Raw genomic sequence first — 15,970 nt, forward strand, 5'->3', positions numbered from 1 at the left:
ATACTGGAAGACGTTTCGTCCCTCATCCAAAGGACTTCTTCAGTTCTGACTGACTGGCAGGGAAACTCAGCTATTTAACCTCAGTGGGGTCGTTATCCCGGGTCATCGATACCGCTGGTTCGTTAATGTTCCTTGTTGCTGTGACGACAGTCGTTACAGTCGTTAAGACTACCTGTGGCCAAGACTGAACGACCATCGTTGGTATCTTCACCTGAGGCCAATAGGTTACGTTTGTTGAGTTTTCTGGGAAGTGATGAAAGGACAGCATTGTGGGGGATAAGTTTTGGCGTAGACCCCCTCCTCTGTTCAATGACGGCTTCTCAACCCTGGTGTAGATGCTTCCTTGACACCTCTTTCAAACCATCCATCTTCTCTGTCTAAAATGTGCACCTGGTGGTCCTCAAACGAGTGTCCTCTGTCCTTCAGATGTAAGTAGACTGCAGAGTCTTGACCTGAGGAGTTGGCCCTTCTGTGTTGAGCCATGCGTTTGTGTAGTGGTTGTTTAGTCTCCCCAATATACAGGTCTGTGCATTCCTCACTGCATTGGACCGCATACACTAGATTGCTTTTCTTGTGTTTGGGTGTGCGGTCTTTGGGGTGTACCAGCATCTGTCTTAGTGTGTTCTTGGGTTTAAAAAACATATGTTTGTTGAAAATCCTCCTGAGTTTCTCTGATACTCCAGACACGTATGGAATCACAATGTTGTTGCGTTTGACCTTCTTTTCCTCCTCCCCTGTAGTTTTGTTCTTCTTGGATCTTGTGGCTGTTTTCACAAAGGTATTGTTGCAATATTATGCAAAATGAGGTCCAAAGCAGAGAGAGAGCACTTGAGCTTACCAGACCAGGTAATACTTAAAGGGACGTTCCGCCAAGTAACAGACCATTCAGTAAGCCAGCATCCTTCAGTGAAAATAGACCTAAAAAACTAAGTATGCCCTCAGCAGCTGCGTTGCATACGGCAAGTACTGTTCCTCAGACGTGTGTATATTATGACAGTGCCAACCACAAACCAGAACATTGTGCAGAAACTTCTGTGGCTGCTCACAAAGACATTGAGAACATTGGGAAGATGCTACGTGTGCCTAGGTCCAAAACACATAGCCAAATTCTGCAGAGTTAAGGGTGTTTCATGTGCCTTGTGTAGTCGCAGACACCACCAGTCAGTTTGTGATCAAGGTGAAACAAGGCCAGATACCAGTGGCAGTAAAGACACTATGGTGTCCTCTGTGTCCAGCACAGTAAAACTGAAACCAATGTCCAGAACACAGTACTGCTCCAGACAGTTAAGGCATGGACAGAGGGCACAGCAGGAAGAAAATTCGCACGCTGCTTATTAGACGGAGGCAGCCTGAGAAGCTTTGTTGATGAAGGTGTAGTTAGAGCACTAACGGTGCTTTCAGACCAAAAGCGAAGCGAGCGTTCGGGGCGGTGAGTTTACATAGAAAGTCAATGCAAAGACGCGTAGAGCCTGTTGGGCGGCACAAAGCGACGCGAAGGGGCCGGTGCCGGCGACATGAAGGCAACGCGAAGGAATTAGCCTGACTTGAATATTTTCAACTCAAGCGAGAAATTCGCATGACGCTGAGTCGCGATAGCCTATCAACGTTGAGATTGTCCGGACGTCACCGACAGCTTCAGAGCAATGTGTGGAGAGGACCAGGCAGAGCGGGGGATTGAAAATCTGCTGGCCGGCGAAGAGCTGCTAAACTTGGGAGAGAGGAGCAGGGAGCAGCACTCCAGCTTTTGGACAAAACACCCGTAGTTGGACTGGATTCTGCTCTGACAACTACGCTGTTTGCTTGCGGGAGGAGCTCGAGGGAGTAAACTGCTTTTATTAAATTAGGTTTTTACTTAAGTTTTTGGGATTACAACGTTGATTTATCTTCAGTCAAGCTTCTCAGCAACTAGCTTCTGTGCACATCCGGTTCCAGTGTTGTTAGCGTCGATTGGCACTACTTTATATTTATATAAAAAACAGACAAAACAGGACATTGCTGGGAGAAAAGAAAGCGAGGAGGTTGAACTACCTGCTGAGTTCAGAAAACACGTGTATGTAACTTTATTCCAGCTATCGTTGTACTTTACTGTGACCAAGTTAGCATAGCATAGCCCTGATCGATCCAAACTCCATTCAGAAAACAAACATTTTAGAAGTTGTTGTCCTGCTGTCTTGCTGACAGACCTGACAAAGTATGAATTCATATGTTTAACAAATCTGCATCATACTGTAGTTATTTTGGCATCAGTTTGACCCATTTTTCCAGTCACGTGTCATACACGGTGACCTGGAGGGCAAAACAACAGACCAACACTCCGACTCCTTCATAGATACGCCGCAAAAGTAGTCAAATTTTATTTGTCTCTATTTATCACCTTTCAACTTAAGAAAAAGAAAGATTTGAACACAAACTGCAAGTGTTGCGCATATCTGATTCATATAACGTTACAGCATCCGCGCCTCATTTCTACCGTCCCTGCCGCTGCTCGACTGCGATAATGTTTACTTTTACCTTCTGGGGAGTCCCTCACCTAACCCAGCCCTTACTTGTCTCCTCGATTAGTAAATCCGAAAGCACAACAACCATCCAGCATTTTGTCAACTCAAAAAGTAACAAACTCAATGTAACAGTGTATCACTTGATTATTGGTTGGCAGGCAACAGAAAAATAACGTCTTTTTGCCCTTGGAGTGTGACGTCACGTGAAAACTATGAATTGCTATTTAATCACAGCAAAATGTTTACTTTGGGTTCATACAGCTGCAGCAATGGCGAGTTGTGTTTATTCGCGTTAAGAGTTGAGGTCGAAGCAGTGGAGACCCCTCAAGTATATACTGCTGTAATAAAGGTCCCTGGTTTACCTATTCAGGAAGAGTTAAAGAGAAATGGTCTGCAGCTCGCTGATCTTCCACTAGAAGGCGCTAATGATCCAGAACTGTCAGTTTTAATAAGAGTAGATTATTAGTCGTGTCTGGCAAAGTCCAGAGGATAACAGAGGCACTGGTAGCCATAGAAAGCAGCTTTGGTTGCGCTTTACAAGGGCCAGTTTCAACATCCAGTCTTACTGATGCCACTTGCATGCACATTAGTCTAGACACCCAGATCTTCAAACAGCTGCATGGCTTCTGGGAGGTGGAGTCGCTGGGCACTGTCAAAGAGCAAACGCAGATGCTCTTCAGAGTTTTGAACAGTCTTCTACACACAAGGATGGCCGCTTCCAAGTGAAGTTACCATGGCGACCTGACAGATCAGATCTTCCAGTTAACTTCAGAGTTGCAAAAAGACAATTCGAAGGCCTCAAGAGGAGACTATAAAGAGATCTATAACCTTGTGATACAGGATTATCTGTGAGGATGTACCAAACGGCGATTCAGTGGCAGAGCAGCCCGACACAGAGAAATACTACATGCCACATCATGCCGTTCTTCGAGAGGACAAGGTAACTGCTAAACTGAGAGTAGTGTTTGATGCATCGTCACACGAGGAGGGCTGCCCATCCCTGAATGACTGTTTACTGACTGGGTCAAACCTTAATCCAAATCTGTTAGATGTACTAATCAAATTCAGACTCCTCCAGATAACCTTCACTGCCAGGGGCGTAGGTTTAGACTCCTTTTCACCTCTTGGCATATTATTAAATGATGATCAAGTGCTATATATAACCTCATATGTGCATGTCCCTCTTTGCCGTGGTGTCAGATGCCACAGATTTATGTGTGTAAAACTACAAACTCCAACGAAGGTTAAAATCAATAAATCAATTTAAGGAGCATTAAATTTATATAATTTTTATTTATTTATTTATTTACGGCATCTAATCGTATCAGTTGTTAAACCGTGACAAAATGAGGAAATAAGGCACATGAATTTGCCATTCCCTTTTAGACACAAACGCAGTGTGTGTTTGCGTGTGCTTCCTAACGGCGGTGTATCATCATGTATCATGAAAGGGATGACTTTGTGTTTGATCCAAAGCGACTGCTAGACATTCTAAAGGGGAAAGAAAAATGTGCTGCAAACATCAGCTCGCATCTTTGATCCCGTCGGTTTCCTTACTCCATTCACCATACACGTAAAGTGTCTGTTTCAAGAACTGTGGGAGAGGGGAATCAGTTGGGATGAGCAGCTCCCTCCAGACTTGGCTGAAAAATGGGATCAGTGGTGTGCGGAGCTGCTGAAGCTCCACCTGGCAGCCATTCCAAGATGGTACCAAATTGAGATTCAGCCAAACTGAAAGACAATCAAACTGCATGTTTCCTGTGATGCTAGTGAAAGTGCATACAGTCCTGTTGCCTATCTTCAAGGACCAGCTTTGTTGCATCCAAGTCAAAGCTGGCCCCATTAAAGAAAATGACCTTACCATGCTTGGAGCTGATGGGTGCACTGATTGGAGCATGGTTAGGGAATAATCTACTCAAGCCGCTGAAGATGGAAAGAAATCAGCTCAACATGTGGATGGATTCCATGATTGTTGTTCATTGGATACGCAGCGCAGCACAAAGGTGGAAGCCATTTGTGGCAAACAGAGTGACTGAAATACAATATAAATATTCTAGAGAAACCAGGTGGTTCACATTAGTGGAGTTATTGTTGAATCACTTTCATTATTTTATTGGCCATATGCTTTGAATTCATAATAGTTACTGTTAAGTTATTAGATTACATTACAATCATCTTAATCCAGTGAATAAGCAATCATATATTCATTTTGTTTATCTTTGTTTTTTCTCTTCACAAATCTGTTAATTTAGTCCAGAAAAAAGAAGGTGAAGTTGTGAGCTTTGAAATCAAGATGACCAAGCTCACTAGGTAAACTGTTCACATCATAACGCCTTGATAATGTAAGACATTAAGACTTATGTATTGTAGCGACAAGTGGCCCACCGCAAGGAACCCCGCTGTCGCGGCAACTTAAATAAAAAAATAGACATTAGATAGAAAATAGACTCCCTTTTCTCAAACAGTGATTGGCAATCAGGACTTGATCATCACATTGATTGTTTTTTTTACATTACTTTTCCTTTTATGGGTAGATGGTCCTTCTGTTCAGTAGTAGCAACGCCCCTTCGCCTCAGTTCACAAACAATTCTACAAATAAGGTAATAAAACATATCATGCAGGCCTCTCTAACTCATGTTAGTATAATACTTTAAATGTTTAACGCATAAAGGCCAAATATAATGGGCCACACCTCTCAAACAAAATATATGAACATCCCTTCTCTTACATAATGTTGCATGCATTCTATTCTCCTCATCTCTTTCTGACTTCAAAAGGAGAGAAAGGCCTCCCCTGCTCCTACAGTCACAAAATGAAGATGCTTGCCTCTTCTCAACTGTTGATCACATTAGCAAATAGTGCCTTCTTTGCTGATCAAAACAATTATTCAGACATCCTCAGGGGATACATATAAATTATGTTCTCTCAAATAGAAAATAATAATAATAATAAACAATGCTGACCACAGATTTGCTTTCACTGATCTCTAGCCAGAGCTGACCTTTGACCTTTGGGGGCCCTAATTAAAATTTAGTTGGAGGCCCCTCTGACTATTGGGCGTTGCCACTATATGTGACACAGAAACAACATCTCTTGTTTTTAAATAAGACCCGATCAGTCTTTCTTACATTCTTAAACCTGCCATTTGTTTAGCACAAAAACACCAAAGCAAATTTCTTAAACCTACTTGGCAATAAAGCTGATTCTGATAAAAAACAATAACTGGACTATTCTCTATATTATTACACCTACTATGTACCAGTGCTACTGAGCTTAATGGCAGTGCAAGACCCAGTAGACACCGATGAACTTAGTTCTGATAAACTGATTATGACTGACCAAAGCTGAAAACAGCCAAACAAGAGTTAAAGAGACAAAAACTACAAAACAGTTGATAGCATCCTTTTTCTCAGCCAGCTTCTTATGCGTGATCTAAACATGTAATGATAAAAAAGACTTTTACTGTCTGAGTGTCTTTTTGGAGTCAAAATGTCTCTCTCAACATGTGTTGGTTTTACTGCTCACCACATCAATGTGTAACTGATCATTAAGGACTGAAGACCAGTCAGCTGGATCCACTGGATAATCAGTCCATGGCAATAATCAGTCCTTTAAAACAGCTACTACACACTCCCTACCTGACAGATTTGATTTATAATCAAAGAACAGGGCATCTCTAGGTTTAACTAAAACACATAATTTACCAGCTTTTTAGGGTGACATGGCCGTGTTCAAACCTGGCCTATCTGGTATGTTATAATACTAAAACTATACCAATTTTATGCAGTTTGTAAAAGCTTTGATGCACGTGGTTAGCATGTTAGCAAGTATAACGTTAGCATTGTTAATACCAGCACCAGCTAACTAAGGCTAATGTAAGACCTTTTGTTCAGATTATCTAAAAATACAGGCATAGGAAAAGGGAGCCTGTGGGCTTTCGTACATTCATCCTCTTGCCTCCTCTCTTCTTCGAGGCTCTTCTCTTGTCTTTTTACATGTCCAGACAAATACGCTCTTCTCTTGTCAGATATCAAGCCTGACTGATCCAGCATAACGAATAATGAGTCAGTCAAGGTCAGGAGTCAGGTCCAAGTGAGCTGACCAATCAGGACAGTGGATTTCCTATAGTATATAACTAAATCAAATAACCACTATGCTTATTATTGTACCTAATATAGAGAGCTGTCTTTCATTTTATTTTATTGTTACGTTTCTTTTCAGTGAATAGTTTTCCACCACAAGCAAGCAGTGACTGTAGGGGGGCCCTCTGCTGAACACGGGACCCTATGCCACGACAAAGGTCGCTCAGTGGCTCCGCCTGCTCTGCTGACTGACATCTCAATTCTGACTCTACAAACTGAATGCCTCTGAGAAAATATCTAGTTTAGTGCTGTTAATAATAACATAAAAAGATGTAACATTGTGATGTTCAGAGAACAGCTTGTAAAGTAGAAGTGAAGTGAAATTCAAAGTGTGATGTTCAGTCACAATAACCATATTATGGCAAATCAAACACTTATTTAAAGCACAAAATATGTTTTCACCTTGCCCTACACATTACTGTATGTTGCATATGGAGAATTCTATCAATTATATAAACAATGAAGAAATGCAGATTAAATACTCTAAATGCTTTTGGGGTGGGGGGGTTCAAACCATACAAATATTTATATATTTATACATGCTCAGACCACACCCATCTTTGAACTCACCCTTCATTTTGATCTCAACTACACCTGTGAAAAATTTTGTCTTCATCTTGTCATGCTACAATTTGCATGACACACACATATACACACACACAGACTCATAAGGTGACAACAATGCCAGCCATGCTGTCATGCAGCTGGTAATAATTAACTAACTGCTGTTTAGCAAGTTACACCACAGGGATTTCTTATGAAGCTTCAATAAAGCTACCAAAGTCACTGCTACCAAATCTTCACAAAAGCATTTGCTGTTGTAATTTCAAGACCTCTTAAACATACAGAATTCATAAAACACATTTTGTCCAAGAAAAAACTGTTGTTATTGAAGTAATTTAATAGAGCTTATTACAGATCAACCTACCTAGGGACAGGATCCAGCAAACTGGTAATGGAGCACACACAGCAGTCCCAGTGAGAAATTAATAATAATACATTATAAAAAATATTAACCAAAATAAACTAGTAAATAACATAATATTAAAAGAGGAGCGATTAATGAAAAGTAAAGTAAAGTAAATTAACAGCAGTAATGGCAATTATTGTGGAATTATTCAGTCTGCTAAATACAGGCATCCGGCATGACAGTCCTGCCAACAGTTCATGTTCCACTGATTGACAGGTGTGGCAGTACAGTAAAGTACAGTATATATACTGTAATGCTGATCTGTGTCATGTAGGCTGACTTGAAATGTATAAAAATTATTGTACAGAAAGACATTTTTCATTCGCCCTCCACAAACCATAAGCTGCAATGTTTATTTCCTCTGAAGCTCTTTACTACACAGACCTATGACACTGGCCTTTGCATTTCTTTGCTAGTTCATTTGCTAGAGCCATATAATTTCAAATGACAGAGGCATGATTACAAAACACAGTTTAAATAATAAATCCCCTCACAGCCGAATTTTGCATTTTATCAACCACTACAAGAAAGAGATGACGTAGATTAGATCCAAAACTGTCTGTGCAGAATTGTATTATACCATTGGGCTTAGACTAAAGCGTGGCTGGAAGTGTTTTCAGCATTGTTTTTATTTCTGCCTGAAGACCTTGGCATTTATATTTAGGCAAGTGTGTCGGCACCATTCCCCGTCACCATATCACACATGCCCTTCGGCACTATATAAACAGCTTGGATCTAGAAATTGGGACCAATAAAAACACCTTCAGATTATTGCTATTATTGCTGTGTAGAGATTTCTGCATCAAATGACCACTTTACCACTTCACTAATTGCTTTCAGTCAATAATCGCAGAAGGTTTAAGATAATTCTTTCAAGGTGAATGCAAAAGTAATTTTGGGTCTGAAATATTCCCCATACGAAGCCAGAATAGTTGGCTATGGAAAGAAGCACATCATGAAACTTATACCCAAATAGAAAACCCCTTTTGTTTCTGGGCATTGCAATTACAATAAATCATTCATAATAATCATCCAAAGAAGGCTTTGGTGTAGTTTCCTTGCAGCTTTTTTTTGTTATAGTTAGTTAGTTATAGTTATAGTGTTAGAGTAAGGCTGGGAGGAACTGAAAGCTATAGCTACTACAGGTGGGAAATGTGTAGAATAATTGCTTAGAACAACTGCAACCCTAGCCGATGGTAGAAGATGTCTACTCAACTCTACTTCTATTAGGAATGCAGTTTTATGCAGCAACACCTGGTGCTGTTGCAGCTGCATGGCTCTGTTTTTAAAGTGAAGCAGCTACCCCCCCCCCTTCCCCTTGCTGTCTGTTGAGGCACCCACCTTAACTACAAAAGAATAAATCAATTGGGATCATATGTGACCAACTTGAACCGTTTCTTTGTTGTATTTTGTTGCTTTATATTTAAAGGGGTGTACAATCAAAGCTTTTCTGTTATGATAACAGTACCTTTTCCCTTTGACTGACTGTATCACATGAGGATTATTGTGAAATGGCAAAACAAGCTGCCAGCAGTGGAACATTTTGGTGATCAATGGTCATGGCCGGTGTTCAACAAAAGAAAAAGATAAAGTAATCAAAGCTGTTAATCTAGGAACTGGAACAGGAGAGTCTCAAGATAAACCAAGATGTTTCATAATTCCTCTTAGTTCATTATCTCCGCCAGGTGTACGCCTGGAGGGGATCATGTGTTTTGTTGTGTGTGTGTATGTCAGCAGCTAATCTCGCACCATGGCCTAATATGTTTTGTGTACATTTCTGACTGTACAGACACAGACCCAGACTTATAGCTACAAATCACTCTAGCACAGATAAGGCATGGGACATTTTATGAGACACACATTTTTGGATTTTGTGCAAAGCAGCACACTAGAAGATCCATATGAATAGGTGAAGATTCACAAATATATTTCCATTGAAAAATGCAAGTTGACGTTCAAATTCTGATATACAAGTTATAAATTATAGACACATACAGATACAGATTTACAGATACATATAACTCTACATTTATTTGTGCATTGTGTTTTTTGAGTTATGTATCTTGATATTTGTTTAGGAATACTTATGTAATCCTGTACTAGACACACCTGGCAGAGATCTGCACATCTGTTTTGATAATTATTGTGTAGACATTTGGGCTTTTCTCCCAGTAAATAGGGGAGTTTCTGTGTGTCTGATATGAATTTGAATTCGGGGTATATTTGGGAAATGTTTGCAAAGTGTTTTTGTCTTAGTGTTTTATATTTAGGGCATGAGGTTAAAAAGTGCAGCTCTGTCTCTACCTGTCCCCTGTCACACTGGCAGCAGAGGCTCTCCTCTTGTGGTAGCCAGCTCTGTCTGTGGCGACCCTTTTTTATGGCCAGGCTGTGTTCACTCAGTCTGGATGTTGTCAACATTTTTCTTAGTTTGGACATTTTACTGTGCTCAGGTAATTTGCCATTGTGAATTCTCTTTTTAGGGTCAGATAACACAACATACTTTGTGTTTTGGTTGTTTCTTTCCAGTATTCAATATATTTTCTTTTTGCTTGTTGATAATTTGGTTTGGCCTGCTTGAGGTGGTCAGTCAGAGTCAGGAGTCACGGGGAGGTCCAAGCGAGCTAACCAATCAGGGCAGTGGATTTTCCATAGTATATAACTAAATAAAATAACCACTATGCTTATTATAGTGCATAATATAGAGAGCTGTTTTTCATTTTATTTTATTATATATCGTGATAATTGTTTGTGTATACTTGAGAGAGAGTGAGACTGCTCTAATCCTGTACCTGACACACCTGGCAGAGACCTGCACATCTGTTTTGATAATTATTGTGTAGTCAGTCAAAACATATTAGGCCACATGGTGAATATAACGTCATCTCTCTTGTTTACTTTAATTTGAAATGTGACAAGTTTATCACTAGTTGTAGTAAATTTTGTGTTAATTGCTTATTTATTAATTTAGGTGTCAATCCATGAAGTCATTTATTTCATATTGCACAACCATCAATAAAACATTCCTAATGTCTAATATGCCATTCCATTGTTGGATGCCTTCTCCCTCTCTCTCCCCACGTTTTCTGAGTGCATCACTATTCTACTATAAACTATCCAATGAAGGCAAAATGTCTTTAAAATTTTAATTTACAGTCAAAATCTCATTTTCAATGCATTTGTTTAATTTTTTAATTTAATAATGATAAGATTTTGATAAAATGTGACATGGATGTGAGACCTTGACCTTTACGTATGGTTCATGTTTAATTTTATAATTAATCAATTATTATTATTATTATGTGTAAAATAATGACTACCATGTGGCTCAAAGTGATGTCTTTAAATGACTTGTTTTGTCAGAGTAACAGTAAACACCAAACCCAGGTGTTTAATTTTGATCAAATCAAAACCGAAAATGTGACTGAAACCAGCTCGTATTTGGGTTTTACTGGATAATAAACTAATAACTGTATTTTTTTAGATCAAATATTATTTTTCAATTGACTCAATGGATTTGATTCATCAATTTAAAAGTCATATTTTAACCTCTAGTGAAGTTACCATGACAACAATTTCAACAAGACGCTTATCCAAATGAAGGTAAAATATCAGGACTATGATCCACTGTATGCCGTGTGATTTGGATGATTAACAATTTGATAATGAGTGACATGTAAATTGACCTAAATTACAATCGGTTCATGTGTTCAGTGCATGCTGTGAACAGTGCTGCACTCAGTCAATTATTGTCTACATGCGTCTCACTTTACAGGATCTTATCAAAACGTGTACTAATAATCATTATATTTATTGCCCCAATTTATCAAAGTCTACTACACCTCCTTCTTTCTATGTGCATAAAAGGCCAAACTTTGCTGCTGTTGTTTGGGTCTCTCATCTTCTCCCAAGGTGAGTTTATAAGGGAAGCCCATCCCTCTAAGTTATCATTTCTTATTTTAACTATACTGATAATAGTATAGTTTTTGATTAAATCATAGACTCTGGTTCATTTTTTGTCTTACAGTAATCCTGTAAAGTTGTGAGAAGTGAATTCAACATGACCAGGCTCACAATTCTAGCAGGTATTTATCTTAATTTTGGGCTGTATGTATATATTACTCTTCTCTAACAGACTAATTTATTTTTTATATTTAGATTGTGTGCCTTTATTTCTCTAATCCATTCTTTTCTATAATTCTTAGGCTTATGTCTGGTGATATGCCAGTTGGGTAAGTTGTAATACTTTTTGATCAACTAGCATCATTTGATTTATATTTTCACTGATATACAAATACTGGAACCAATACATCTTTAAAGTTCCTTTACTTCAACACAGGATCTGCCACCCAAATGGTGTGTTACTTCACCAACTGGTCTCAGTACAGACCTGGTGAGGGAAAATACATGCCACAAGATGTGGACCCCTTCCTGTGCACCACCCTGATCTATGCTTTCTCAATCATCAACCATAACAACGAGCTGGTTACCTACGAGTGGAATGACGACGTCCTCTACAAGTCTTTCAATGCCCTGAAGACCAAGTAAGTGGCCACAGTTGAGATACTCTTGTATCACATACAGTAGAGGTCAGAGGTGAGGCTAAGTAATAGTAACTCTGGAGCTGGCAGAAGTTGAGTGCCTTGCATAAAAAGTCTTCAACAGGGTAAAGCTTGGTGAAATGGGGACTATGCTGAAATACTTATTCAAGCCCAGAGATGTTCCTACTGTAAAATGTAAATGCACTAAATGAGCATAAACTGTGTATTGTTCTAGTAACCTGTTACAAGCAATTACAAGCTTGAACAAAGTGTGGTGGAAATGTCTTAACATACCCTCTGTGCTGTTTCTAGAAATCCTCATCTAAAGACTCTGCTGGCTGTTGGTGGATGGAACTTTGGTTCAACACAGTGAGTAACATTTGAAAATATAAACCAATGCATCATATGCCTATACACAAATACAGAGTGCTTGGAGTTATGTTAACAATGTTCCGTTCTTTACTAGTCTTAACTGTGGCGAAATGCAGACTAAATATAGCAGTTCTTTTTTGCTAACTAGCTAACTGGCAAGTCGGCAGATTTAGCAGATGTTACAGTATCTTTAACATACAGCCCTTGTAATACTAGCTTCTACTTGCTTTACTGTATGTTTAGAAATATATACCTAAACAGCTCATATGTATATACCACATTGTATCCAAACCATCCCAAATATTAATATTTCTTTAAATATGTGGTCAGTTGTTTCCTAAAAGTTAAGCGCTTCTAAAGGCCAAAGGCTGTTTGCTTTCTCTACCTAAAATGTTTTTGGACTGTATTAAGTGGCTCAATTTTCATTGCAGGTTCTCCATCATGGTGTCCAATTCAGCTAACCGTCAAAAGTTCATCCAGTCTTCTATCAAATTCCTGAGGACTCATGGATTTGATGGTCTGGATCTGGATTGGGAGTACCCTGGTTCTCGTGGAAGTCCTCCAGAGGACAAACAGAGGTTCACTCTGCTCTGCAGGGTGGGCACAGATTTGTCTTCCTTGAGTTTCTAGCTGCAATTCATAGCTTCTGTTCTATGGTTTAAATCATGTTGACTTCTTTCTGACTTCCTGTTTGGTGTGTATTTACAGGAACTCGTTGCTGCCTATGCAGCTGAGGCCAAGGCCACCGGCAATCCTCAGCTCATGGTGACTGCTGCAGTGTCTGCTGGAAAGGGAACCATTGATGCTGGATATGAGATTGCCGAGATTGCCAAGTGAGTGTGCTGTCTTGAATGCCTCTTGAGATACCTTCTGAGTTCTGAAAAGGTATTTGAAATTACAATTTCTGTTTTTTTCCTGTCTCCAGGGAACTGGACTTCATCAATGTAATGACCTATGACTTTCATGGAACTTGGGAGCAGTTCACTGGACACAACAGCCCACTGTTTCGTGGATCACAGGACCATGGTGACCTCATCTACTTTAACACCGTAAGTAAACATTGGGGACTGAAGAAAAATTCACTTGAAGCTTTTTAAAGAGTTTTACTTCACCTCTTCCATCAACTTTTGTAGGACTATGCCATGAAGTACTGGAGAGACAATGGCACCCCAGTGGAGAAGTTGCACATGGGATTCGCTGCTTATGGACGTACCTTCCGTCTGACATCACCAAACACTGATGTTGGAGCCCCAGCGAGTGGCCCTGCATCAGCTGGTCAATTCACACGTGAAGCTGGATTTTGGGCCTACTATGAGGTATACTTTAGATAAGGCTGGAGTACACCCATTCAAAGATGATGTACAGTACATATCAATTACATTGGCATTACATAGCCTGCTTGAAGATGCTCTGTATTTATATAAGACAATGTACAAATTTACTGTACAGCTACACAAACCTTATGATATCGTCTATGGTCTAGATTTGCGGCTTTGTGAAGGACACCACCATTCATTGGATTGAGGACCAGAAGGTTCCCTATGCCAGCAAGAATAATGAGTGGGTGGGATTTGACACCAAGGAAAGCTATGAGATCAAGGTAGGTAGCACATCAGCTCTACATCTTAAACATATTAAGAGCATATTCAAAGCATTTACACCAATTTCTATTTACTTTTGCCCCAATAGGTGCGTTACCTGCAGGAGCAGAAGTTTGGTGGTGCCTTTGTGTGGGCCCTCGATTTGGATGACTTTGCTGGACGGTTCTGCGGAGAGGGCAAACACCCTCTGCTGGCTCATCTGCGCAAACTTCTTGATATTGGTAAATCCAAGCCATTTTTATGCAGATGTTTTCCTTTAAAGGTATTGGATTATGGACAAGACACATAGTAACATCTCTAGTTGTCTGTACATAGATCATTATTACGCCTAGTGCTGTATTACCCTGTCAGGAATAACTCTCTTTGGCTACCATACCACAACGTTTCCGCTGAGTTTAAGCTTAAATTTTCATAATTTAAATCTTATTTAAATTGGCATCAGGTGTCACAAAGTTGACACCAGGTAATAAGGGCGTATATTAATTGTAGATGACATGATGGCATATACTACTACAGTCATTTACTATAGAAAGATTTTACCACCATGCATGTTTAAAATAGTATTTTACTTGTAATACTACTTTGAGAGGGCTGTTCAGCCTTACTGTTAACCTTGAGAGTGACCCACACTCTCAGTAATTTCATGGAGTAATAAAGTCATAGACAGTACTGTCCAGAATTTTTAATGAATCAAGTAACAATCAAGATATGTAGACATTAATGTACATTTATTTATATGCTTTAAACCCCTTCTTCTCCGTCCCTTAAATTCAGTACTGCCCACACTGCCCCCTACCACCACCACCAAACCTGGACCTAGCACAGCCTCTCGTCCGACCACCACCTCCACTACCACCACCACCACCCACGCCCCAGGACCTGGCTTCTGCAATGGCAAACCTGATGGCCTGTACCCCCACCCAGACGACAGGACCAGCTTCTACATGTGCGCTGGTGGCATCACCCACGTGAGGAACTGCGGAAGTGGCTCTATCTTTGATGACAGCTGCAAGTGCTGCGTTTGGCCCTGAGCCATGAGTGAAGACAATGTGTATTAATACTGATGCAAACATTAGCTATTAAACATACTGTTAAAGTTCTCTTGCATCCACTGTGTATACAATCGTTTACCAAAATGACTCTATCATTAGTGTTGTAGAGAAGCAATGTATTTCCTTGTTAAATATGTAATATAGATGGAAAATTGCAAACAAAAACATTGAAGTACTTTGGTACAAATTGTTGAGTGTTGGCTTGTCATTTCAATCTACTTGAATTGCTTTCTCCATACTTTACATGTTCCCACACGTTTTAACTGTAGAGTTGGTCATCATTTTTTCAGCACAGTTGTCAGTGTGAGTTTGGACAAAATACAATGCTTTTTATATTCCTTCTTTCTTTTCTTTCTTCTCCTTACAAATACAGTACATCATTATATATAACCAAGTAAATAACAATGTGATATCATTGAGTCGTAGCTTTGAGTATCCACAAAGAACAGAGGTTCAATGGCAAAAAACAATGACTGGCACAATGTTCATATCATGATATGGTTAGTCACGTCACACAAAGAAGAAATAACTTAACATAACATAATATATATAACAAAGAGCATGACACTGGGGCAGTGGTGGCCTAAACGTTAGAGAAGCAAGCTTGTGACTTGGAGGTCATTAGTCAGTCTCTGAACTGGCAGATTATATTTGGGTGGGAAAGCTTCACTTGCCCCTCCCTCATTACCATCACTGAGGTGCCCTTGAGCCAGGCCCTTAACCCTAACTACTCAGTGGTTGCACTGTTCCTGCCACAGAGAGACTTCCTCCCAGGGAAATGTCCCTGAATAAATAAT

The 15,970-nt window shown here is 39.8% G+C and overlaps 1 protein-coding gene across 2 annotated transcripts; it reads left to right on the forward strand.

The window, feature by feature from the left end:
• Positions 1 to 3,308: 3,308 nt before the first annotated feature.
• On the forward strand, positions 3,309 to 15,222 carry LOC123986806 (acidic mammalian chitinase-like). Of its 2 annotated transcripts, XM_046075203.1 has the most exons (13): positions 3,309 to 3,438; positions 11,475 to 11,519; positions 11,635 to 11,692; positions 11,813 to 11,839; positions 11,947 to 12,151; positions 12,461 to 12,517; positions 12,952 to 13,117; positions 13,229 to 13,353; positions 13,446 to 13,569; positions 13,654 to 13,836; positions 14,004 to 14,120; positions 14,210 to 14,342; positions 14,896 to 15,222. In XM_046075203.1, exons 3-13 carry the CDS (start codon positions 11,668 to 11,670, stop codon positions 15,150 to 15,152), a joined length of 1,419 nt encoding a protein of 472 aa, XP_045931159.1. In that variant the 5' UTR covers positions 3,309 to 3,438; positions 11,475 to 11,519; positions 11,635 to 11,667; the 3' UTR covers positions 15,153 to 15,222. The 2 variants fall into 2 exon arrangements, with proteins under 2 accessions (XP_045931159.1, XP_045931158.1); XM_046075202.1 differs by lacking the exon at positions 11,475 to 11,519.
• Positions 15,223 to 15,970: the final 748 nt, after the last annotated feature.

This window comes from Micropterus dolomieu, linkage group LG18, assembly GCF_021292245.1.
Source record: "Micropterus dolomieu isolate WLL.071019.BEF.003 ecotype Adirondacks linkage group LG18, ASM2129224v1, whole genome shotgun sequence".
NCBI classification, from domain to species: domain Eukaryota; kingdom Metazoa; phylum Chordata; class Actinopteri; order Centrarchiformes; family Centrarchidae; genus Micropterus; species Micropterus dolomieu.

Coding starts and splice junctions, on each gene's coding strand:
- LOC123986806 (XM_046075203.1), top strand. CDS start 11,668: ATGACCAGGCTCACAATTCTAGCAG. Junction 12,152..12,460: donor TTCAATGCCCTGAAGACCAA/GTAAGTGGCCAC, acceptor TGCTGTTTCTAG/AAATCCTCATCTAAAGACTC. Junction 13,354..13,445: donor GAGATTGCCGAGATTGCCAA/GTGAGTGTGCTG, acceptor TCCTGTCTCCAG/GGAACTGGACTTCATCAATG.